We start from the raw sequence: 24,634 nt of genomic DNA, 5'->3' as shown, positions 1-24,634 counted from the left end.
TGGGTCTCTTCAGGCAGATATTGTGCAGCATGGCACACACAAGCACAATTCTTCCCACTTTCTCTGGAGCGTACATCAGGGCTCCACTGGTATGGCCGAGGCAGCAGTAACATGCCTTCTGGAGGCCAAAGGTAAGCTCGATGCACACACAGGTCCTGCTGTGACCGTAGTTGTAAGCATTCTCCTGCAGTGTTTGGGGAAAACGCCCAGGGGTCATTAGCATGGACAGCTGTGGGTAACCAGAGTCACCTGCATGGGGGAGGCACAGGCATTAGTCACAGTGTTGGGTGTAGGCGTGGCATTACAGAATTTCAGGGCAATGTACATTCAGTGTATGCAAATGGTCCTTCATTTCATATCATGTGTCAATTGAATGTCTGTGCATGTTGTGTCACTCATGTCATACATTGCTTCTGCTTCACATGAACCCTGTTCCCTTGCAGCATATGTTATGTAAGGTGTCTGTCGGTGGCATGTGTAGCTGACACGGTGCCTGCCATTTGGCAGTGTATTTCCACCATGCATGTGGCATGCTGGGTTCCCCGTGGGCCCTCCCTGAGCATCTGGTGCCAATGGGTGGCCATTGTGGGCTGACCGCACATGGGTGCATGGCTGTGGTACTGGCAGGGTTGTTGTTGTGCGATGCAATGTGGCCATTTGTCAGCATTGCTTTGGTTAGTGCATGTTGCATTGTGGGACCTGTAGTAATGTTGGTGTTTATATTTGCTACTGTATGTGTACATCACCCTCTCCATTCAGGTAAGTTTGACATGTGCATGCTCCCTGGCCTGTACTGTGACATTGGTAGTGGATGTGGTTAAGTATGGAATTTGGAGTGGCTTGGCATGCCTTGCTTTGTGTAGGTTTTTGCACCCCCCTCCTTTGAACATGTACTTCGTAGAGCATGCGTGCTGGCTTTTCTCTTCACCCACTATTCAGGTCATAGTCCTCTGTGCATCTCCATGTATCCTGGCAGTGTGCTGTTCCGTAGGACCATGGCATTGTGGGTGGAACCAGGGTAGCGGGCACACCAATGGGCGGTGTACAGGTTTCGGTCACAGGTCACCTGCTCATTCAGGGAGTGGTCGTGCTTGCAGTTACAATACACTGCTTCGTGGACTTGAGGGGCCACCAATGCAACATGGGTACAGTCCAGTGCAACTATCACATTTGACATTTGAGCAATGGCATAGAACTGTGCCTTCATGGCATTGACTTGGGCTGGAGCGGTAGGCAGTGAGATGTGGCGTTGCACTTGGTGCAGCAGGGCTTTGAGCATCTGCCAACACTGCTGTTAGGCAGAAACCTGTGCAGTTCCCTTAGGGACCACTGCAAAAGGCTTAAGACCACAGGTGTTGGCAGTAAACCCAATTGGTAGCAGACTGTATCACCCAGATTTAGCTCGTAGCTGTGGCTGAGCAGCCAGACTTATCTCAAGAAGAGTTAGACAGTATATAGAGTATACAAGATAGGTACCAAAATACAGTAGCACAAGCAAACACTGACCAGAGCTTGGGTATAAAAGTATATAATTATTTATTTAAAAACACACCTTGTAATATACACTAACACTAATATGGCAAGCAAGTTCAAAACACAGTCACTATTAATATATATACATCCCTGATCACTTATTGAACAATTCTTAGTTAAAACACCACTTATTTTCAGACAGAGGTGAGCGCTTAACCTAAGATGGCACTCCAATAAGTTAATTAAAAAGGGAGGGAAAAAGGCAGAATTAGGAACATTCACAATACCAACACTTTAGGAGAACCAGAGCAAGTCAGAAAAGGCAGAGTCTACTGAAGACCAAGAAAGTCATAGGCCAGGCCCACTCTTGAAGAGAGCAAGGCGGAATGTGTCCAAGATCACACAGTTGAATAGTACTTTTTAAGAGTCGTTGCAAAGAGTTCAAAAAGGGTTGGCTCAAGTTAGGAAAAGTTAGTTAGTGGGTCCCAGTTCACCCCAGGATAGAAAGCCAAGGATTTACGGGACACCTTGAACAGTCTGTTGCAAAGGAGACCAGGCGGGACTCAGTACCTGAAATGGAGAGAAAGCTCCAGCAGGGGCAGTTGTTCCTGGCAGCGGGTGCAAGTCGGTGCTTCGTCCAGGGGAAGAGGAGATCTCGACGTGGAGGAAAGGTGGAGGTCGTTGCACTGCCAGGGAAGAAACCAGCCACGGAGTTTCCTGTTTAAAAGGTACTACCCTTTTATTCGCGGTAGCGGTGAAGCGTAGCTATCCGGCCGCCGGGGTGCTTGGCACGGGCGATTCGACCACGGGACGATCCAGGAAGGTGAAAAAGAGGGCGAACTGGTTATCTCCTCCAGCTCAGAGGAAGAAGACTCTCCGGGATGAAGATCTTCTCTGTCGTTGGGAAGTGGTGAGATGGTTCAGCATGGCTCCACCGGTGGTGTCATCGTTGCTGGTCGGCTCAGCTTCTCCCTCTTTGGATTCTTTGGTCCTGTGGCGACTTCTGAAGTTCCAGTCCCCAAACCCCTGCTTTTATGCAGAAAACCCCCATTCATCAGTCTGGGCCAATCACACAAGAGTGTGACTTGAGTTGCCGAGGCAACTCAGTCCAGGGTGCCTAAACCCCCCCCCCCACACATCCTGTAGACCCAGACAGAGTAGCACCACTTTTGGAGGCTTCTGTGGAGAAGCTCGCCAAGAAGTGGAACAAAGGGCTTGACTTGGGTTGGAGTTACAGAGGCGAACACAAATGCCATTTTAAAACCGAGTCCTGGCAAAAAGACCCAACTGGGGAATAAATATTAAATAAATAACCCAGCGGTATCTTTAATATTGCACCATAAAGTGGTGCGTTTAAAATGAATGGGAAAATCCCATAGGAAATATTCTGGTGGAATATTTCGCGTGGTAACCACTGCCACCAACCAGAAACTCGACGAGGGGGGACTGCACAGTGCCCCCTCGAAAAACAGACCCAGGGGCAATCTAATTACCCCTACCAGTACTTCCACAACATGATGGTTGGTACTGGTTCTGTTCACAATTTAAGACTAGTAAAGTCAATGGTGACTTTACATGCCCTGGGAGACAGTAGTCAGTCCCAGGGTATGGAGTCTATGTTTGGGGGTCACTATGACACCCCTGTGTTACTGCACTGAGGGTGCTGTGTAACACACTTACCAAAAACCACATGAAACCCTATGGAGTAAAAGACCCCATAGCCCATAAAACACATTACAAAGTCAAAGGATATCTCAAATCATGTCTAAGAGTGGGAGAAAAAGAGTCTCACTCTTGGCAGGAGAAAAAAATAAACCCCAAAAATCCAGCAAAGCTGCTGGGGGACTCACTAGGTTTGGGAAATTAGCCTTAACAGAGAATTCTCCCTAACAACTGCACAGAATGCGGGCTGTGCCCTGCCATGTATCATGGCCACAGCGTGCTGGAAGGTGCCAATTCCAAGGAATTGTAGGACATACATCAGCGTCAACAGCAGGGGCACAGCTGTCCAGGTGTTAATTCTGCTTCCTGTTTCATCCTGTATTGTGGTGAGCAGCTCTGTTGTGGTCTCCCTGTTCAGTATAGGGTGACTAACTGGCTGTCGGTGAGGGTCCAGGGTGAGGGCCTAGTCCTGGGGATCGGTGCACACCTTGCCTGAGCTCCCCTCGTCCTCCTTCTCCTCTTGCCCCTGAACTCCTCTCTACTCCCTGTGCCCTGGCCTTGTTGTCCTGGCTCTCTACTTCCAGGAGCAGCATGAGCAGCTGCCTGTCCCAGCTCACAGTGGCTAGTGGCAGCATGGTGTTGGAAACAGTGTTTGGTGTAGGGGTGTGCCTTGTAACAGCTTTTTTTTATGCGCTAATACCGCTGGACATGGACTTGTGATGCGGCTGTGTTTGCGTCTTGTATGGCCGGCTGTAATAGAGCCGGCTGTAATAGCGCTGGCTGTAATAGCGCTGGCTGATTTTACAGTCGCCAGTATCTGCGCTAGCTCATGATCTGCAGGGCGGTATTAGCAGCGCTACTCCTGTTACCGCCACTTTTAAGGGTTACCGCCAGACTTGTGATGAGGCCCATCATCATTAACATTTTGCTCTGATCCTATCACTGGCATGTAGAACATGTTAACCATCTAGCCACGGAAAAAAAGAGCAAGCATGCTTTCCTACTATGGTAAAGTGATGGACAAAAGCAGGCAAAATCATTACTTAACGGATGAACTTAACTATCAAACACTGTAGCAATATTTTATATAGGTTGTCCCTGATGACAGGAACCCTTCTTCGATATTAGCCTTTTCACTGACTTTGCCCCTGTGTTGGGGCTACTGACTGGTGAGTGTCCTTTTGTTGTCAACTCACCCTGATGGTTATTACACTAGAGAATTTGCAGCAATATCATGCCGGCTGAGTGGAGCAGTGTGTGGACATAACCAGCATCAGTGCCCAGCATTGTCACCGTCCAACTCATTATTATTTATGAAAATTGATAAATAGCCCTGCCAACCTGTGTCATCAGGTTCATGAATAAAAATGAGTTATCCAATGCAGAGACCCTGGCCAGTGCACACTGCAGAGCTCGAAAATTAAGTTTCAATGAGCAGGAGCGAAAAACAGCTCCTGGGTGTCAGCCATCACCCAGTAAGCAGGAGCTACTGTTAGGTAACCAGGAGCGGGTACACAGCGCAACACAAATCTAACTTCCATATGAGGTGCACAGTAACCTTTTGGCTATTATATATGATCCTTTATGTTTAAATGTGTCCTAGATGTGTCGTAGTTCTTCTTTATTAACACTTTCAAACACTCAGAGTTAATGTCAGTTATGGATGTTTGTAAGGCACCACATGGACTGGGGAGCAAAAAGTATTTCCTGGTAGCTGTTGGTACCCAGGCTCTCCTAGGGTAAAGTTAGGAGATAAATAGCTCTGAGCAATTTTGAACCTTGCACTGTTGTCATATTGCTATGACTGACTGTCAGTTAAAATAATAAAGTTGCCAAAACACCACAACATAATCAAGCTGAATTAGCAATAAGTGCAGGGGCTCAGAAATAAGTTCCACGGCTGAGCCCTGGCAAGCCTCCCAAAATATTAAGCACTGCAAACACCTTTTAAGTAGATTGAGGTACATGTGAACGCTTCATAGTAGATATGAATATAGATGGCTCCATTGTAGATACACATACTATGTTAGCAATATGTTTGCAGGTACTACAAGAATTATTCCAAGCAGATATCACAGGATGAGCTGAGGTAGCTCTTAGGAAGCATATTATATTATCAAGGCCCAATGCAAACTCTCTATTGGACCCACAAATATGTTGCTAATTTCTCATCAAACTTCATCTTAACATTGTAATATTCTCATGAATGATGCAACTTAAACTTTCTATTTTGTTATAATCTCACCTTTCACATGACTCACAACATACTGCTAATTTCTTACAGTGAAAATTCTCATCTGAGTGTAACTGTTATTTCTCTTTTCAGATTCGCGACCTTCTTCACAAGTTACAGTTTGTATTGTCATACGTAGCTCCTTGGCAGCTTGCTTGGGGTTCTTCATTTCACGTGTTTGCTCAATTCCTCGCAATACCACGTATCCTTTCATTATCAGTAGTCATTCGATAATTTTAGTATGTTTGAGTGAGTATAAAGAAGATTTTAAATTTATTTCCAAGATGTGAATATTGTACAAATATCTAAGGCTGATATTACTAGTACTTTCAATTATGGTTCAGAGGAACACTATTTTTCTAATTGCATGTTATGTGGGTCTTTTATATGAAATTTGAATATTCAAACTGAACATTGTTATTATGGTGCACAAAGGAGAGTTGTTGTCCTTATATCTTAAACTAAACTATTCTCCTTACCACTCCATGTCAAGTGGATCCAAGATGATAGGGCAATTGGGGTGGGGAAACATCAGGGAAAGTGGTTAGTATGCTAGGGATCTGACTTAGCAATTTGATCTGCACTGCCCTTTTTCACGGGTAACAATCCTGTTTTGAAAATAGTTGTCTGCCTTATGAAATGGCGCAACATTTAAAAAAATGATGATCTGGCAGGCAGCCAGGAGATATTTTCCATGGTCATTAATCAATTGAAACCTTTTTCATTGTTTATTAATCAGTGTTCCTGTGGGGGGGCCAAAGATCACTAGGGGAAGTGAAGCAGACAAACCGGACATGATGATTCCACTTCCTCTCAGAAAATGAGGGCACAGCAGATATCTCCAATCGTGAAGTTGGGTGAGGCATGCAGTGCACATGGCACTGTTTCTATTTGCCTTCCCATTGACTGTGTGAGCAGAGGACAGTGTATCTTGAGGTCATTTCTTAGAGGACTGTGTCTGTTGTGGTCTGCTCGTGGAAGAAGATGATATTACTTGTTTTGGCAACATATAAAGGATGTGGGCTGACAGTAGCAGGTCCATTGATGCTTCTTTTGGGGACCATCAATGGAAACAAGGTATATCTTTTCTCATGGCAGATCTGTTATCATGTCTTTCTGCATTGTAAATTGATAACAAGTCGAGTGTAACCCTCTGCATTCAGCACAGTGGATTTTGGTCAGCAGTGTAATTAGTTATGCAGACTTGTAATTGTCTATGTTCAATTTCAAAACCAAAATACACGCTTTATCAGTGTTAGGGATTATGCTGTCCATACCTGATGAGACTTCCTTCAGCATGAATATTCTTTAATCCTTAACAGACTCATGGTTTGGAATCCTAGGTCCTGAAAGGCATATTTTTACTTAATCTCTATGATACTTTTCCTTCCCTAAGTCTGATTAATACAACATTACCAAGTGGCATTTGATCATCCAACAAGCGGTCTTCAACCATTCAAGTTTGAATTCAACCTAAATGCTGTCTTCACTTCTACACCCCAACCACATCATGAAAGTTGTACCTCCCTTCCCAAACACCTATACCTATACTAATGAGGAAAACCTGCTGTTGCATCAGAAGGGAGCTTAATCCACACAAATTCCATTCTATCTCGAGTCCCCCGATCCACCAACCAGCATCCATGTTCCTCCCACGTATTCCTCATCACCCCTCCCAACCTACCCCACAGTCGAATTTCTCTGCATTACACAGTACGTGCTTTCAAGGTTTGATACTGTCTTGGACACGCTTATGCCAGGAATTCTCTAGAAAAAGGTGTAAAAACAGAACTGAAGCTAACAGTTGCTGCGCATGCTATATATACCAGTGATCACATCAACTTCGAGATGGAGGCCCTCGGTACTCAGTTTATACGAGTGAAACGCGGAAAGCGCTAACTCTCTGAAATTGCCGGTATTAAGAGCCTGTGACTAATGATACGTTGCAACAGCGGACAATTAGATGCGGCTGGGCCTTAACGTCAGGGTCGACGAGTAGACAGCACCTAGGTGAGAAAGCCCTAGTAACAAATACCACGCAGAAAGAAAGTTGTGGATCTCTATTTAGATGCAAAGTATTTTGAACTTGAGATACAGCACCATTGTAAATCGATACACAGATGAATAGCAGCTTAAGAAATTGCACAACAAATGTACTCTTCCCAGCCTATCACAGCTATTAACTTGATAATCAATCGAGGTAGCAATGCTCTCCATAGTGAACCACATCACAGATGGAATTCAGTGTTATGAGTAATTGGAATATATTGAGAATTGTAGTTTAATGACCCAAGTATATGCTATCCAATTAGTCAAGTGGGTTAAGGTGATAACAGCAAACAAGACTAAAACCCCTGAAGAATTTCCTGATATTAAAAATATTGAATTAGGAATTAAACATGTTGGGTTATATTTAACACACCTTCTTGGAAGGAGTGTGGCACTATTAGTCATTTGTTTGACAGAGGTTGTTTAGAATAAAGAGTAATAAGCACAACCGGTCTACAGTTTTTTATGTGCATTGCAGTTTTATATATGTATTGTAGCCTTTTTATGTATTGCTGTTTTTTCAACTGAATGTATCAATTGTTTTAATTGTTGATTGAATCATGAAATGTTTAATGTCTCAGTAAGCATGTGCCACTTTTTGAATCTCACTTTATACTTACCTAGTACATCTGTTTCTAGGTCATTCATATGTTCATATTTTCATTCATATATTTTTCATATAGTTTATAATAATAAATTGAATTTATATTTGCATTGAGAGTGGGCAATTGTATTTTTCCCCTCGAGTTTTTCTACGTCCTGCATCACTAACACCGATCTACACACACATGCTCAAGGTCTGTCGAATTAGAGATGGATACTGTCTTGGACACGCCTATGCCGGGAATTCTCTAGAAAAAGGCGTAAAAATAGAACTGAAACTAACAGGTGCTGCGCGTGCTATATATACCAGTGATGACATTGACCTTGAGACGGAGGCCCTCAGGGGCCATTGAATCGACTGCATCGATGCACAGCGCCCTCTGCTGAATTTCTTTTTTCCGAAGCAACTAAAGCTGGAAGGGAAGATATCTAAAGATGAGGAATACGTGGGAGGAACATCCAGTTGAAAGAACGTTACCAGGGGTAAGTACTTGTTCTTCTATGCAACAGTCCACTCCCCACCCAACGAGATTGGTGCACTGAACTGTATGCATGTGGCTTTGGTCCCTCCCAGGTACTTTTATGTACTTTTACACAGGAGGGTCCACAATCACGTTTTAGCCCTCAGAGCTCTAGTAGAGTAGAAATGTCCATTAGCACATCTTTCTGGCCCTATCCACAGAGAAAGGGCAACACACAAATGATAAGCAATTCTCTTCTGAAGAAGAATCCCAAGAGTAACCCCAGACACATGTTTCTGCCCTGTTGGGCATCATCAGTGAGCCGAACCTGTGTCTCTCTAGGCACAGAGAACAAAGGGTTCACGTCTGGATTACCCTTCATAATTTAAGGTAAAATCTCAGAATCTTTCAAAAGAATCGTACACACAAAGGAAGGCTTAGTAGATCAAACTTTATTAGGCCTTACCAAATGTAGCAAGGTAAAAAACAAGTGACAACATGTTTCCCACAACATGAGCAACACTATTCCCAGTCAATTATCCATGCCCGTGCGTAAACCCCCATCGATATAACAATGCTACTTAAATAGCCACACCCATAGCAATATTTCTGCCATTTTGAGGGTATTGATCACTTATTATTCACGCACTGATCCACAGTGACACTAAGGGCCTAATTTATGGGACTTCTAGCGTGGTGCAACGTGACATTGCACTGGTGAAAAGTGACTTTACACTGCCAACAAACACCCTGATTCACAGAGCGGTGCAAACTGTATTTTTGCAGTGCAGTACCGCTGCATCACAAAATCACAGAGAAATTCTCTCTTATTGTTTTGTAGCTGCCACTCCAAACATCTAAAAGAAAATCTTCTAGTAGGCCAGTTCCTTTACTTGAAAATTAATAGTTCTACTAAAAGCGATTTTTTTGGAGAAGCCGATAGGTTGAGTAAAAAACTGGCAATAAGGGGTTACTCATGAAAGTCAATTCATAGGGCTTTCAAACGGGTGAAAAATAACAACAGGGAGGGCCTGCTTGAATACAAAAAAAAACAACCCACAGGAGTTAATATTGTATTTGTTAGTACATCGCCGAATCTCTCCAACCAGGTCAATAAGATCATCAAAAACAACTGGAACATTTTAGAGGAAGGGAGAGTTCCCCTTTAAAAACAAACCTTGTTTTGCCCATAGAAGAGGAAAAAACCTGCGAAATGACATTTCCTTTTTGAAAATAAAGACAACATACAATCACTGAAACACGGGGAATTAACAGTCTTATAGGCCATGCAGCCTGTGGGAATTGCAGTTACTGTCCACAGACGAAAAGGAGTGAACAAGTGAATATCAGTGTTTCGAAACCATGACAGCAGAATATATTCCGCAGCTGTAACTAAGTGATGTTCTTTTATGCCATATGGTGCCGTTGTGGCAAACTATATATTGGCAAAAACGAAAGGAAGATTAAAACTTGAATATGTGAGCATAAGAGCTACATTCATAACAAGATCCTTACTGTACCTCTAGTTTCACACTTTGTTGCAACTGGGCACAATACTGATTTTCCATACTAATGGAAAGTCAAGATTCTATTAAAGACACAGAGGCAAAGGATTATGCTTTCTCTCTTTACTTCAAAACTCGAGCAGCATTGAAACTATTACAACCATATAAAAATATTTCACTTCAAAACTACATTTCCCAGTGAAAAGTCTTTTTGTGTGTAGTCCATTTTTGATATGTCCACCAGAATACGTGACATTTTTCAATCAATCCTGACACCCTCAGTCTATTATCTTCCCTTCCATTCCTCTGTCCTTCCTCTTTCTTTGTCGGTCTCCAACTTTAAGACTTGTGCCCCCAACCGGTAGACGCTGCATAGTGCCATAGCCTTCTCTATCCTTGGTCATGGACCTGCTGTCTTCACCTCCGTTCCTGTACATTAATCAAACAACAAGCCGAGGCTAGCTGTGATAGGATGGGCAATCGTTACGAAACAGCAATCTTTCACAACATTAGTGTTCCATATGCATTACATGTATTTCATACATTCCATATAATGATTGATCGGGTGGGATAATCCTTCACCTCTGTGTCTTTAATAGAATCTTGACTTTCTATAGCGTTAGTATGGAAAATCAGTATTCTTTGTCAAGACTAAAGGCTCGGATTATGCTTGATCAAAGCTTACTTACCACCCACGCAGACATCTCTTTTATTGGTCTAAAGTAAAATTGTTTGAACGTTGATTCCCTTGACCAGTCCGCTGCCTTTAGGATGTCCTCCAACCTAGCTCCTGCATTATATGCCTTTGATGCCAAAGCTCCTCTAATGGAATGTGCCCCGTAGGTTCCAATGTCAATGCCCGCCTGGAGCATACACCATCTAACCCATCTGGCTAGGGTCACCCCTGCTACGACCTTGAAAGTTGTCCTTAGTGAAACGAACAATTGGGTTACATCAGTTGCTCTAGGAGTACCTGTCATTTCTTTGTAGTTTTTCAGACACCGGACCAGGCATAATTTAGGCTGGTCTGGAAAAGCTGAGTAGGAAACTGTTCTGATACCTCTCTTAGTTCTCTTGTTAATGTAAAACGTGACCCTTGAAGGGCTAAAGGATCTCCTGTCTATTTTGAGTACTTTCACATCAGACACCCTTTTGCAAGATACGAGTCACAGCACTGTGAGCTTCGCCAATATTGCTTTTCTTGTCAAGTGTTCATTGTCTGGCCAGTTATTAAACAAATTCAGGATTGTATTCACGTTTCATGTCTGTGAATATTTGGATAATGGTGGTCTTAAAAGTCTCACTCCTCTCAGGAGTCCACATACAAGTGGGTGTTCTCCTACCGCCACATTCTCTATCTTGGGGTGCCCGGCAGATATGGCTGATCTACATGTGTTTACTGTTCTGTATGTCTTGCTTTATGCTGCCAAAGCTGCTCGAAAATTCACTATCTTGGTTACATTCACTCTAGTGGGATGTATGTGCTGTTGCATGCACCAGCTACTCCACCGTGTCCAGACCAATCTGTAGGCTTTTCTGATACCCGGTGCCCACGCTTTCTCAATGAACTTTTCAGCATCTCCCGAAGGTCCTGGCTTCTGCCAGGCTGCCCGGAAATCGCCCACGCAATTTGTCTCAAGTCCCCTTACTGAACCAGCATATGACTCTTCCCCCACTGGATTCCAAATCAGTTCCTTAAACTTGTGTACGAGCGCAATATAAATAAAATATCAATCAATCAATCAATAAACTGGGGCAGTATCATTCGTCTGTCGATTGACAATTTGAGAAGGTCTGGGAACCATACCTGACTCCTCTAGTCGGATGTTACTATTATTAGCGTTGCCCGTTGTCTCCTAACCTGTGCTACTACTCTCAGAATCATTGCGACGGGGAAAAAGGGTATTCCTTGTCTGGTCCCCCTTGAAACACTTGTGTATAGGTGTGTTATAAATGCCATATCATATCATATGATATCATTTCTGTAGGAATGTGTCTGTTGCCTCTGCTGCTGGATCTGGCCTCCAGCTGAAGAAGTGATTCAGTTGCACGTTCAGCCTGGATGCAAACAGATTCATCCTGCATGGTCTCCTCATTTCCGTTAGTGATAGAAACACTGTCCTATCTAGAATCGCTGGCATCTCTGAGATGTCTCCAATTACATTCTACCACCTTGTTCTGCAGACCCGGGAGATATTCTGCTGTAATGCTTATCTTGTTCTCTAGGCACATGTGCCAGAAATCCTTTGCTAGATCCGCCAGCATCCTGGACTTTGGCCTGCCCAGCCTGTTTATGTAGCATAATGCGGAGACATTTGGCCTCATTACAAGGTTGCCGGTCCGGTAAAAGTGATGCCGGTATAACCGTACTGGTATCGTTTACCGGACCGGAGTATTACGAGCCGCGATGCCGGTGTCACCGGCATCGGCAGGGACCCGCCGTGACCAGCCTCACCGTTGCCGGTATGAGCAGCGACACGCCGCAGCCGTGCCAGTGACACCGGCATGCTGCAGTTAAGTGCAAATTAGGAGATGCACAGACATGCAATCATCGGCATGCACATGCCAGTAATAACGGTTACAATGATGCCGTTAACACCGGCATCGCGGCACAGGTGTTAATAGTAATCTGCTGTGTAGAAGAATGCCACAAGTGCACACAATCATCACAGGTGGAGGAAATGGAGTCTGGCACAGCCCAAAAGGAGCACTCCCACACACCACACCCTACCCAAATCCACAATGCTACCAATAGCACTTGCACTACTGGAGCTGGAGGACATGCTTGCACTGGTACTCCTTGAGGAGGCAGTGAGGCAGAGAATGCAGCAGAGGCACAGGAGGAGAAGGAGGGCGAGATTGGGCCAGCACATACCCATTGTGCAGGCAGTTCTTCCCCCACAGGCAGCCACTAATCCCTCACCTAAGGGCCAGCCCATTCAACCTAACCCCAGCACAGATCCACACCCTATAACGCCTGGAAAGGGACACCATCACCACAATAGTGGACCTCATCCATGATGACCTAGTTGGCCTGATCAATATCCGGACAGCCATCCCCCCGTTGCTGAAGGTAGTGTCTGTGCTAGACTTCTTAACCACAGGCACTTATCAGCACACAGTGGGGCATCTGCATGGAATCTCACAATCCTGTTTCTCATGTTATTGTTATTTTGCATTTATATAGCGCCTTATTTACCATTGGTATGGTCTGAAGGCGCTGGTAGGCATGTGTGCTAAATAAGGTGCTACTCCTGTAACATGCAAGCAAGCACATCAAGTTACCACGGACTGCAGAGGAGGTGAATGCAACCAAAATAACATTCCATGCAGTGGCAGGCATGCCAAATGTAATTGGTGCCCTCAACTGTACCCATGTGGAGTTGGTTGTCTGGCGTGCTGTGGAGGTAGTGTACCGGAACAGGAAGCTGTACCATTCCCTGAATGTACAGATGGCGTGCGATGCACGCAAAATCATCACGCATTGCTGTGCAAGATTCCCTGGCTCCACACATGATGCCATGGTGCTCTGCAACTCCACGCTTCCCCGCTACATGGCATGACACGCGGCACAATGTACCTGGCTGCTGGGGGAGTGTAGCCACAGGCCCATCAGGGGTGTTGATTGGGGGGGGCATCACAAGCATAGACAATGTGCCTGCTGGCTGGCCCATGAGGGGGGATAATTGGGGGGGATTACAAGCATAGACAACGTGCCTTCTGGCTGGCCCATGAGGTGGGTTGATTGGGGGGGGGAATCACAAGCATAGACAATGTGCCTGCTGGCTGGCCCATGAGGGGTGTTGATTGGGGGGGGGGATCACAAGCATAGACAAGGTGCCTGATGGCTGGCCCATGAGGGGTGTTGATTGGGGGGGATCACAAGCATAGACAAGGTGCCTGCTGGCTGGCCCATGAGGGGTGTTGATTGGGGGGGCGGGGAATCACAAGCATAGACAACGTGCCTGCTGACTGGCCCATGAGGGTAGTTGATTGGAGGGTGGGATCACACGCATAGACAACGTGCCTTCTAGCTGGCCCATGAGTGGGGTTGATTGGGGGGTTCACAAGCATAGACAACATGCCTGCTGCCTGACCCATGAGGGTGGTTGGAACAAAGCACAAGATTGCATGCATGAGTAGCACAAGTGGACGCCACAGGCACGGTTCCATCATCACTCCAGCAAACAGTTGTACGCATCACAAGGCATGCAATGGAGTGCAGAGACACTTGTCTTGGCAATAGAAGTAAAAGTTGGATGAGGAATCAGACCAACCAACCTCTACATCCCCAACCTGCACAACATAAAATCACACACACAGAATGGAACCAGAGCACGCACTGCGTCCTGGGTGGCTAAATCTGTGACCTTAGTAAAAGCAACAGAATGTGCAAAACAGGCAATGCTTGCATATGTGCCAGGCCCACACAGCTGTGTGTACATGCAATCAGCAGAGACAGTGTGCACACCAGCACATGCACCTGGAACATCAGAAAACATGAACCACAGGTAACACAGTGCACCAGCCTGCAGTCACAATAAATGAAATGCATGATCTCAGCAAAGGAAATCATGAGTCATGATGCCCTGCCAGAGCTAAATCCATCGGCCACACAGCAAAATCCCAGTCACTGCACTCAGTCCACAGGTACACTGCAGATCAGTATGGCAGACATGTCACCTTAAGGGACACCTCCAAGTACAATGGGTCAAGCATGGAAATGAATAAAATCCTAAGACATGTAGTACCACCAAGAAATGATTGAGAGGAGCAGGTCCCTTCCAAAGTACCTTACTACCACCATGCCACCATCCGCCCAGCCGTATCACAGAAATGTAACCCTTCACCTGTGGCCCATACCAACAATCTGATTCTGACCAATTCATATAGGTGAAGGTGTCGATGGACATGTACATGCTCACATGTATCAGTAGATTGCATACGGGGGACACCACTGTGTTACATGATGCACATTAGGCAGATGCCCTATTATGCACTGTACATGCACAGGCCATTCCCATCTGAGACACATCAATGAAACCTGAGGACATTATGGACGTTAGGACTTGATTATTGAAAGTGCATGTGCACATTGAATGGTCCTTGGGACGTCAACAGCAGCCACCCCCGCCCCCAACATTGGAAGATCCCTAAGTATACTTCCCTGGATCTTTGAAAATGGAAGAAGTCATGTGCAGTAATGAATCCTTAGTTGCATTTAATCATGAGCACTGTACAGCTAGTGGTAACATGAAAATGACATATGACTCACGAGTACCCTTCTCATTGCTCCCATGCAGGTGATGCCGGGTATGCCCTGAAGCCGTGGCTCCTGACACCCATCAGGCAACCAGTCAACAGGCACAAAGAGGACTACAACCGTGCACATGCAAGCCCTCGTGTCACCATTGAACAGACATCTGCTGTGGACCATGTGCTGGCAGGGGAGATGGGCCGTGAGGACTTGCTGAGCTGAGGACAGCTTTGTCGCTGTAGGTTTCAGGGGCTACATCCTCCACTGCGCTGTGTGCACCTGAGCCATGTGCAGGTGCCCTAGGTGGGCTTCGCTGCCTAGATGGTGTTGATTCCCCCTCCCCTTGCTGGCTGCGGTTTGGTGAGTCGTCCGCCTCCTCCTCACTGTGAAGTGCGGATTGCGCCGCCTCACCCTGCTCACTCTGAACCGAATGTGCCTCCTCGTGCTCTTCCGGATCCTCCCCTTGAAGTGGCTCTGTTAGGCAGAATCACATGCATACCCTTTGGGAACACTACATGCAATTAAGACTACACTGTAAGCACAAATTCACCTTTGGTACAACCCTGCACTACACAGTAAAGTGGTAGTGATGGCTGAGCAGCCAGACTTATCTCAAGAGTTTAAGTGAGCAGTAGAACAAGTTACACAAAGGACCAACTAATACAGTGATTCAAACAAACACTTACTCAAGGTTTCTTGGTAAAAGAATATACATTTAATTACTCAGTCAGTTTGAACACATTACACTAGCCCAAGCAGCTCAATATCACACTCTAATAAACCGCAAAAATACAACCGGTAAGTAAATGAACAAGTTTAGCTCGCCTGAAGTGGGAGCAAAATGGCACTTCAGATACTTAATAAAGGGGTAAAAAGACAAAGTAATAAGAATAGACAGCCCAAATACATTTATAGGCAGGGCAGAGGGTTTCAGTTAACTACAACCAGCAGTTCAATTCGTAGGCCTGGGCCAAAGTCAATGGTTCAGAGTCTTCGTATAGGATAGCACAGTTCTGGCAGTAAACGGTTAAGTCTTTGCCACAGAGTTTAGAAGAATTTGGCTAGGCGAAAAAAGTTTGATGAATGTTTAGGGAAGGACAAGCCTTTGAAGTTGAGGAAAGTTCCACAAACTTTCACGAAGGCCAAAAAGATTTCCGCACCCCGTTTGCACAGTACCTTGTTAATGAAGAAAAGCTGTAGCTGAGGCAGTTGTTCCTGGCAGTTCCTGCAGATCTTGCTGTTCCTGAGCTTCAGTCGTGGGGACAAGAAGGAGGAAGTCGGCAGGTTCCTGCACTGGCCAGCAATGAGGCCAAAAGCTTAGCAAGACATCGGTTTAATGTGTGAGTGCCTTAAAGGTCACGAGCTGGTTTCCTTCCCTCTGGCTATCCGGTTTTCAACAGCACTCTGACGAAAATTCGACCAGATGGGGATGGTTTCCAGGTGGCTTCGAGTTGGTTAACCCCACCAAACTCAAGGGAAGAAATTAACCTTGAAGTTCTTCTCTGTCGATGGAGTTTCAGGCAATTTGGACCTGCAGCAGGGCTTCACTGAAAATGTGGTTATTCAACCAATTCTAACCCTAACCAAGACCCCGCTCCCTTCTTGAATAGACCTCCACCATCCATCTGTATACACACTGTAAGTAAAAATACCATTGTTTTATTGTATTCCTATGTTATACCATAAAGATGTATTATAAAGATGTACTTACCCACTGTCTGTAACTACGCCGTGATACCTCTGGGTCTGGGCGTATAACAAATATAATAAATAAATAAATTCACCGGTCATGCAGGAGTTGCAGCAGTCCTCTTCCTTCTGCTTTTCTTTGATTCTTTCGTTCCAGTGGTCGACTCTGCTTTCCAAGTCCCATAGACGTGCTTTTAAACAGTTTTCACCCATTCATTCCAGCCTGGCTGTCACTCACACAGCAGGGTGGTGGTCCTTGCCAGACAGTCAGCTGGCTAATCACACCAGAGTCCATTCAGGTCTCCTAGGAGACTAAGCACAAGGAGTTTCGGGCACCTACCTCACATCATGTCCATCCCAGACACTCAGGCGCCAGCGGAGGGCTTCAGCACTGAAGCCCGCCAAAGGCCAACGAACAAAGGGACCAAACCTGGTTTGGCGCGCAGAGAAAAACACAAGAAGGATTTTTCCTAAAAGAAATGGCGAAAAAAGATGACTGGAGTCTGTTTTTACAGATAGGTCTTGGGCGCCATATTGAAAAACATGGCTGACCCGATTTTGTGCTACCGTTGTTAGCAGTCGGGAAAAATCACTAAACCACTGCCACCAGCCATTTAAAGTAGGAAAAGGTAACATTTGACTGTTACATGAGTGTTTTGACTCAGGGGAAACTAGGCAACCCCTCCAGCACTCTATAGTAAGATAGTGTGTGCTGGGTCTGTAAATTTAAAGAGACTAGTAAAGTCAATTTAACTTAACATGCTCTGGGAGACAGTAGTTAGTCCCAGAGAAAGTATTTAAACCATGGGAAGTCTAAAAGACATCCTAGTGTCACTGCACTGAAGGTGCTGTGTGACACACAGAAAAAGATGATGCCTCTGGTGTTGTTTTAAAACTCCATAACCCAAGAACACAAAAGTAAAACACACATCAAAATACACAGAAGAGTGGGAACAAAGGGCTCCCACTCTTCCCGGCAAGAAAAATCAAATCCAAGAAATCCAGCAAAGTTGCTGGGGGTCTCAAAAGGTAAGGGAAATTGGCACATTTTGAGAATTCTCGCTAACACTCGTCCCCCCCAGACTAAGGGACAGGAGGATTTAATCCACTCATGGATGAATCTCCTTACTCCAGCCGGTCAAACATCCTGGAGAGACCATCAGCATTTCGGTGGTGACACCCTGACCTGTGTTCAATGGTAAAATCAAACCCTTGCAGGCTGATTGACCATCTCAATATTTTAGGGTTTTCCCCTTTCATTTGCATCAACCATCTCAAGGGTTGGTGGTCAGTCTGAATCACAAAAGTAGATCCATACACGTATGGTCTAAACTTCTACAGTGATCACACAATAACAAAGCACTCACGCTCAATAGTTGCCCACCTTGTTTCTGGTTCCTTTTCCTGCTGATGAAGCAAATGGGGTGCTCCCTACCTTTCTCATCCAGCTGAATCCGAACTGCACCTGTACCTGTATTTGAAGCCTCTGTCTGCACAACGAAGCTTTGGTTGTAGTCAGGAGCTCCTAGGGCTGGAGCTTGACAAAGGGCTTTCTTTAGGCCTTCAAATGCTTGTGTGCACTCCTCATTCCACCTGACCGTTTTTAAGGAATTCGGGAGAGGAGGCCACTTTGAAGGGAGAAGCTATGGTCCCATAGTTCTCTATGAAGTTCCTAAAGTAACCTCTGAGGCCTAGGAAGGCTCTCACTTGGGTTTGAGTAGTAGGGGTGGCCCAGTCTTGTACAGCTTGTACTTTGCTAGGCAATGGCCTGATTTCACCTCCTCCTACCTCATGTCCAAGGTAGACCACTTTGCTCTGACCAATTTGACATTTACTAGCCTTTATGGCCAGGTGGGCCTGTTCAAGAGCCTGCAAAACATACCCTAGGTGATCAATATGTTCTTTCCTTGTAGAGCTGAACACTGCAATGTCATCAAGTATGCCATGCAGAAGTCCCCTATCCCATTCAGAACTTGATTGGCCATCCTCTGGAATGTAGCAGGTGCATTCTTTAATCCAAAATGCATAACCTTAAACTGGTAGAGACCTGCTGGGGTTGGGAATGCAGTATTCTCCTTGGCATGGTCTGTCAGGGCTATTTGCCAATAGCCTGACGTCAGATCAAATGTACTGAGGTACTTGGCTGAGCCAAGTCTATCCACCAGTTCATCTGTCCTTGGCAAAGGATGGGCATCAGTCTTAGTGAATGTATTTAGAGCTCTATAGTCCACACAGAATCTCAACTCCTTGGATCCTGCCTTTGGTACTAGAACAACTGGACTAGATCATGGACTTGTAGAGGACTCTATTACCTCAAGATCAAGTATCTTGTTGACCTCCTCCTTTATGTGGGATCTGTCTTGTAACCTACTTTGCTTCTGTAGTGTTGCTTGCATCTTCTACCCTTCACAAGTCTCCCAGCTTGTGGCCCTACATTGATTCTACTTTTTATAGAAAGACTTCTAAAACATTGTGCAATACTTTTACTTACCTGCAAAAAGTGCTTCTGCTCACCTAGACTTGTGCCCAATTGACATTGGCTGGCCTGGCTCCCTGAATGACTCTCCTCTGATTGTGTCTTGGTACCTTCCTTCCAGGAAAGGATTAACTTACTTTGCATTGAGGGGTTCAAAAGTACTTACCTGCTTAAGAATATTTGCGTGATCTCTTGTCTTATTCTAAAACCTCTTTACTTTGACACACATCTCAGTATTGATCTAAATTTACCAGTGATATATTAAAGTCCACAGTGTCCTAGCCTTTTAAGTCACCTGAGGGTGTAGGTGGTGTTTGTATACCATCCAAAATGGGTACTTGCTCATTTAGAGAAACGAAGAGTGTGTATTTTGGAGTGTATTTGTGTGTTACTATTACATTGCCCCTTCTGAAGAAGGCTTATTCAAACTGACTGCTAAATAAATTAATAATTGTTTAATCAAAAAACCTTGTGTATAAGAGTTTATTTGGATACTTGTCACTGTGAATCTCTGTGTAACCAGCCTACTGCTCACATTGACCCCTCTTGAGAAAAGCCTGGCTGCTCAACCACACTACCAACCTATGTAGTACAGACTTATACCAAAGGTTGGGTTCCTATTGCCAGGAGGTCAAGGTTGTTGTAGTGCACCCAAAGGGTACTGCACAAAATCTTGCCTAACACGCATTATGAGTGTTCGCCTGGTTTCCACTCACCGATTGAACACAGCAGCTCCATTATGCTTGTTGTTCTTCACAACAGCCTTTCCGCACACCTCGTTCCGCTTGCTGGCTTCCCTGAGCAATGCCTTTCCCTCGCAGCAGGCGCAGAGAGCACTGCTTGCTCTCCTGGTTTGCCGTGGCGGCTGGGGTTCTTGGCAGTGTCACAGTCCCTGCTGTGTGTACCCAATAAGCAGTGTAGCAAGACCCCGCAGCCAGCCTCGGCCTCAGCGTCGCTCTCTCCTGCTTGACATGGCTCCTGGGTATCCAGCTCCCTTCTCTTCAGCCTGTAACTCCTTGCTCTATGTGGCACAGATTTTTGTATCCATTAGGAGTGTCAAGTCACCGCAGGTGTGGGCCATTTAGTCTAATTGCCTGACTGTGGCGAAATCCATTCAGTGGACATGCCTGGTTGTTCCACCTATATACCTCCATAACCCTCTTCTGCATCTCAGTACCAGAGTGGTGTTTTTGGAGGTCTGAATTAGTAAAGGAAGTCTGTATAACTCTGTGTTGTCCCCTCCTCGTCTTGGTACTTGACTGATGTGTGCCTGTATTAAGAATATAAGGCTTATGTGTGTTTGTCTCCACCAAATGAGGATTGTCTCGTCCTCGTCCCAGTATTGCGGTGGAGTTTTTGGGGGAATATTTGGAGTGAAGAAAAGGGAAAGGGCTGACAGAAGCCTAAAGAGGCTTGGGGGATAGAGGGTTCATTCTGAAAAGGGAATTTCTCACCTAAGGACATCCTCTCCCCACTCCCCTAGTTCCCCCCACCCAGGTGATCCTCCCTCGCATATCCACCCCCAGGGTCAGGATCCAGAAGTGATGGCCTTTCCCTGGCCACCTGAGAGGAGGACACAGGGAAAAGAAGTGAGGACACCCTCAGGTTCCTTACACAATACACCCCCTCCAAGTCCCATCCCACACACACACACACACACATATTCATATATACATATACACATGTAGTCACGCACCCATACAGCCACTCTCAATTATTCACACGACACCCACCAGAACACTTCACTCATGGAGATATACACATTCATATATACTTGCTATGGCAGGTTAGAAGTAAGAGTCGGACCACAAGACATGGTTCAAACAAAAGATTTGTATTATATATCCCTATCTTCAATTAAAAACCTAAGGTGCTTGTCAGGATTTCCAGTCAACATAAAAAGGTTTGTCCTCGGTCCGAAACCTAATCTAACTAACTGGCCCTACCACTAAACACAAATTATAACAGCTAAAGTAAATTCCTGTTAGGCTTATGATCTTGTAGCTGATTCCCTCCTTGATTAAAAGTTCTTGCAAATAAATGTTTATCACTGTTCATTGTAGTTGGCCTTTGCCAACAGTCTCTTAAGGGAAGATCTTCAGGTTTGCTGCAGTTCATGACAATGGGATTCTCTTCTCAAGCCTTTTCAAATTAATTGGTTTTGCTTTCAGCACTCCGCAAACTTGGAGGTTTTGCCGAGTTAACATTTATTTTTACTTTTCTCCTCCCCTTGCACATACACGGGTATAGCTTAATATCTTCATTTCCAGGGCAACTACACCTCTTCTCAGGTCTGTACTCAGGGTTTGTGCTATGGCCAAGTTTATCTCATGGATCTCCTGGCCCACCTCGTTATCCTGAACTTCAAAACTTTACTTGGTCGCTCTCTACCTTCACCTGGCCCTCTAGTGCCAGGGTTTGCACCCTGCTTGGGTCTTTCCTTGTGCTCAAACTGGATTATCTTGGTGTTTCTAGGTATCTCCTCAGGGACTTGGTGACTAGCACAGTGAAACTTCTCATCGGAATTGTTATTTTTTCAGGTTAGTTGCATAGCTCGACCACCCACCTCCCTTTCTCGTGCCCAAACCGCATATCTGTTTCTCCACAGTGCTCTATCCAGGAAGGGTTGGTGGCTCTGGTGTCGGTGGGCTCCCTCAAGCTGGAACACTTACTGGTGCCTTTGGCAGCGGCCTTCTTGTGGGCTTGCCGGTGCTTTCTCTGGTTGACTCTGGTGACAATGTTCTCGTGGGCTTTCCAGTATCTCTTTCTCAGGGCTCCTCTGGCAGCAATGTTTTTGTAGGCATGCCAGTACGTGTTTTTCTGGTTTCTTGTGGCAGTAACATTTTGGTGGGCTTGCCAGTGTCACTTTCTCAGGTTTCCTCTTTTAGCAACATTTTCATGGGCTTTCCCGTATCTCTTCTCTTTCCTCTATCGGCATCTCCCAGGATGCAGAGACGCTTGTTTGGTCAGCTCTCCTGGGCTCGGCACTGTTCCTATTGCTGCTCACCCACCACATACGGTCTGTGATTCGGCCTCCAGTCAGCACTGGTTCTGCGCAGTAGTGACAACATCCACTCTGCGTGTCTCCGCCCCAGCTGATTGACTCTGCATCAGCTGGTTTCTCTTCTCTGCAGGTGAGAATCAAAGGGTCTATACACAGATTTCTGTAACAAAAGACAGAGTTCAGTTGGTTACAAAACTTCACACTTATGGGCGGGGTCAGTATTTCTATCAGGCAAAGACAAAGGATTCATTAAAATAACAACTTCCTTTACTCCCACATACGTGGAGAAGACTGGGTTTACTGGAGATGTTTATAAATATTGGGAGTCCTCGTCTCCTAAGGGGGAGGCACTTGCAGTGAGATCTCACTTGCCCATAGCCCTAGCAAGAGTTTTGCCTAGCATGCTCACCTCACTAGTCGTTAAGGGGGTGGCTATCCCTTGGGGCAAAGGGATGAATACCCTGGATTCTTCACATGCCGCAATGTGTGTGTGGTTGTACATTTACTCACGCAATATCCAGGTCCTTTGTCCCCAATAGCACACCATGTACGCCAGCAGGGTGCTGTTCCGCAGGACCATCGAGTTGTGGATTGATCCTGGGAATCGGGCACAGCAGTGACTAATGGTGAAGTCGGCGTCACAGGTCACCAGGACATTTAGTGAATGGTACTGCTTATGGTACCTGTACACCTCCTCTGTGAGATAGGTGGCCACCAGCTCTACACGTGTGGAGTCCAATGCGACCAACACATTGGGCATGCCTGCAATTACATGGAAGCGGGCCTTGGTGGCGTTTATCTGTGCCTGGGTGGTTGGGAGTGTTCAAGGCCACATGGCGCAGGAGAGCATCCAGGACATGCACTAGCACTTTGGAGAATGCACGCTGCGATATGCCATGCAGCTGGTTCACAGAGTGCTGGAATGTGTCTGTGGCGAGGAGGTACAGGACTGACACAAGCTTCAAAAGTGGTAGTATGGCTGTCCGGATACCTATACTGCTCCCAATGTCATCCTAGACGAGGTGCACCAGTTCCAGGATTGTTTCCCTGTTTAGATGGTACAAGGTGTGTATCTGGCCATCTGTCAGGGCCCAGGGTGTTGCCCTTGTGCAGACTATCACAGCATGCCTCTGCATCACCACTTGCATGGCATTCATCATCCTCATCTTCCTTCTCCTCCTCCACTCCCTGTACTTCTGTTGCCACTGATGCCGCTTGAGCTTATACAGCTGCACTTCAGCGTGCAGAACCTCCATGTCCATTGCTACAACTTTCAGGGGTAACATGGTTGTGTTAGGAAGGGTTTCTGATGTGGGTGTGGTCCTTTTTTGCTGTTTCTGTGATTTTTGTGTGCATTGGGTGCACCTGAGGCCTGTTCTTTTACACCTGGGCCCGTTTTCCTCCTGCTCCATGGTGCCTGTGTTTCCAGTACAGATTTGCCGGTAGTACCGGCATTTTCATGCTGGTATTACAGGCAGATCCAATCTCGTAATGACGCTGTTTTCTGTGGTGCCGGTGTTTCTGGCACGTGCCCAGGTAGGTGCTGCAACAACCATTGCCTGTGCTACCGGCACCAGTGGCAAAGTGTGCAGTGTTACCGGTGTCAGTGTTTCTGGGGACACGACCCGGAATGATCCGGTCGGGTAAAAGTGTTGCTACACTGAATAAACGGCACTTAATTTCTATACTTGCACACTTGTAAAGACCCCCAGTGGCTCCCTAATGCATTTCACAGAGCTTTACATGAGTAAAGGCATGGCCGTTTTATTTGCTGGCCTTCACCGATGTTAAGCACTGTGTAGGGCATAAGGGACATCACCATTCTTTGAATTTGCAAAGCATATAAATGTTTTTCGATTCTTTGCAAATGCTAATTCTATGTTTGCATTATTATGGAGCCAGTTCAGATCATTTGCTCCATAATATTTCTTCTGGGGATCTGTCAGGTCCTTCAAATTAAGGGGGGGGGGGGGTGCCCCAATAATGCCCCGAAGGGGCGGGCCACACTGGTTTGCTCCCTTTCCATTTGCTGTCTCATGTACTATTATCATAAACTACTTTTGCAATACTTGAGATCATTACCACAATCTCCAAAAGCATCTCCCACAACCCGACAAAGATGTGCAGATTTTACAGAATCATTGTGATAGAGGAAAAAGTCAAACATTCTAACCTCACACTATATTTAGTTTTTGAGAAAACATAGAAGTAACTGGACCACT

At 45.7% G+C, this 24,634-nt stretch overlaps 1 protein-coding gene across 4 annotated transcripts in view; it reads left to right on the top strand.

Annotated features, from left to right (window-relative positions):
* PCNX2 (pecanex 2) overlaps positions 1-24,634 on the top strand; it is a 3,925,748-nt gene that overhangs the window by 2,464,655 nt on the left and 1,436,459 nt on the right. For all 4 annotated transcript variants that reach the window (XM_069606982.1, XM_069606983.1, XM_069606981.1 and 1 more), the window contains one exon: positions 5,462-5,570. In XM_069606982.1, the coding sequence (XP_069463083.1) occupies positions 5,462-5,570 (109 nt within the window). The remainder of the gene's footprint in view (positions 1-5,461; positions 5,571-24,634) is intronic.

Source organism: Ambystoma mexicanum, chromosome 4p, assembly GCF_040938575.1.
Source record: "Ambystoma mexicanum isolate Mex_15411 chromosome 4p, UKY_AmexF1_1, whole genome shotgun sequence".
Lineage (NCBI taxonomy): Eukaryota > Metazoa > Chordata > Amphibia > Caudata > Ambystomatidae > Ambystoma > Ambystoma mexicanum.
Note: the sequence above shows the minus strand (reverse complement) of the source record. Positions and strands in the feature narration are given on the sequence as shown.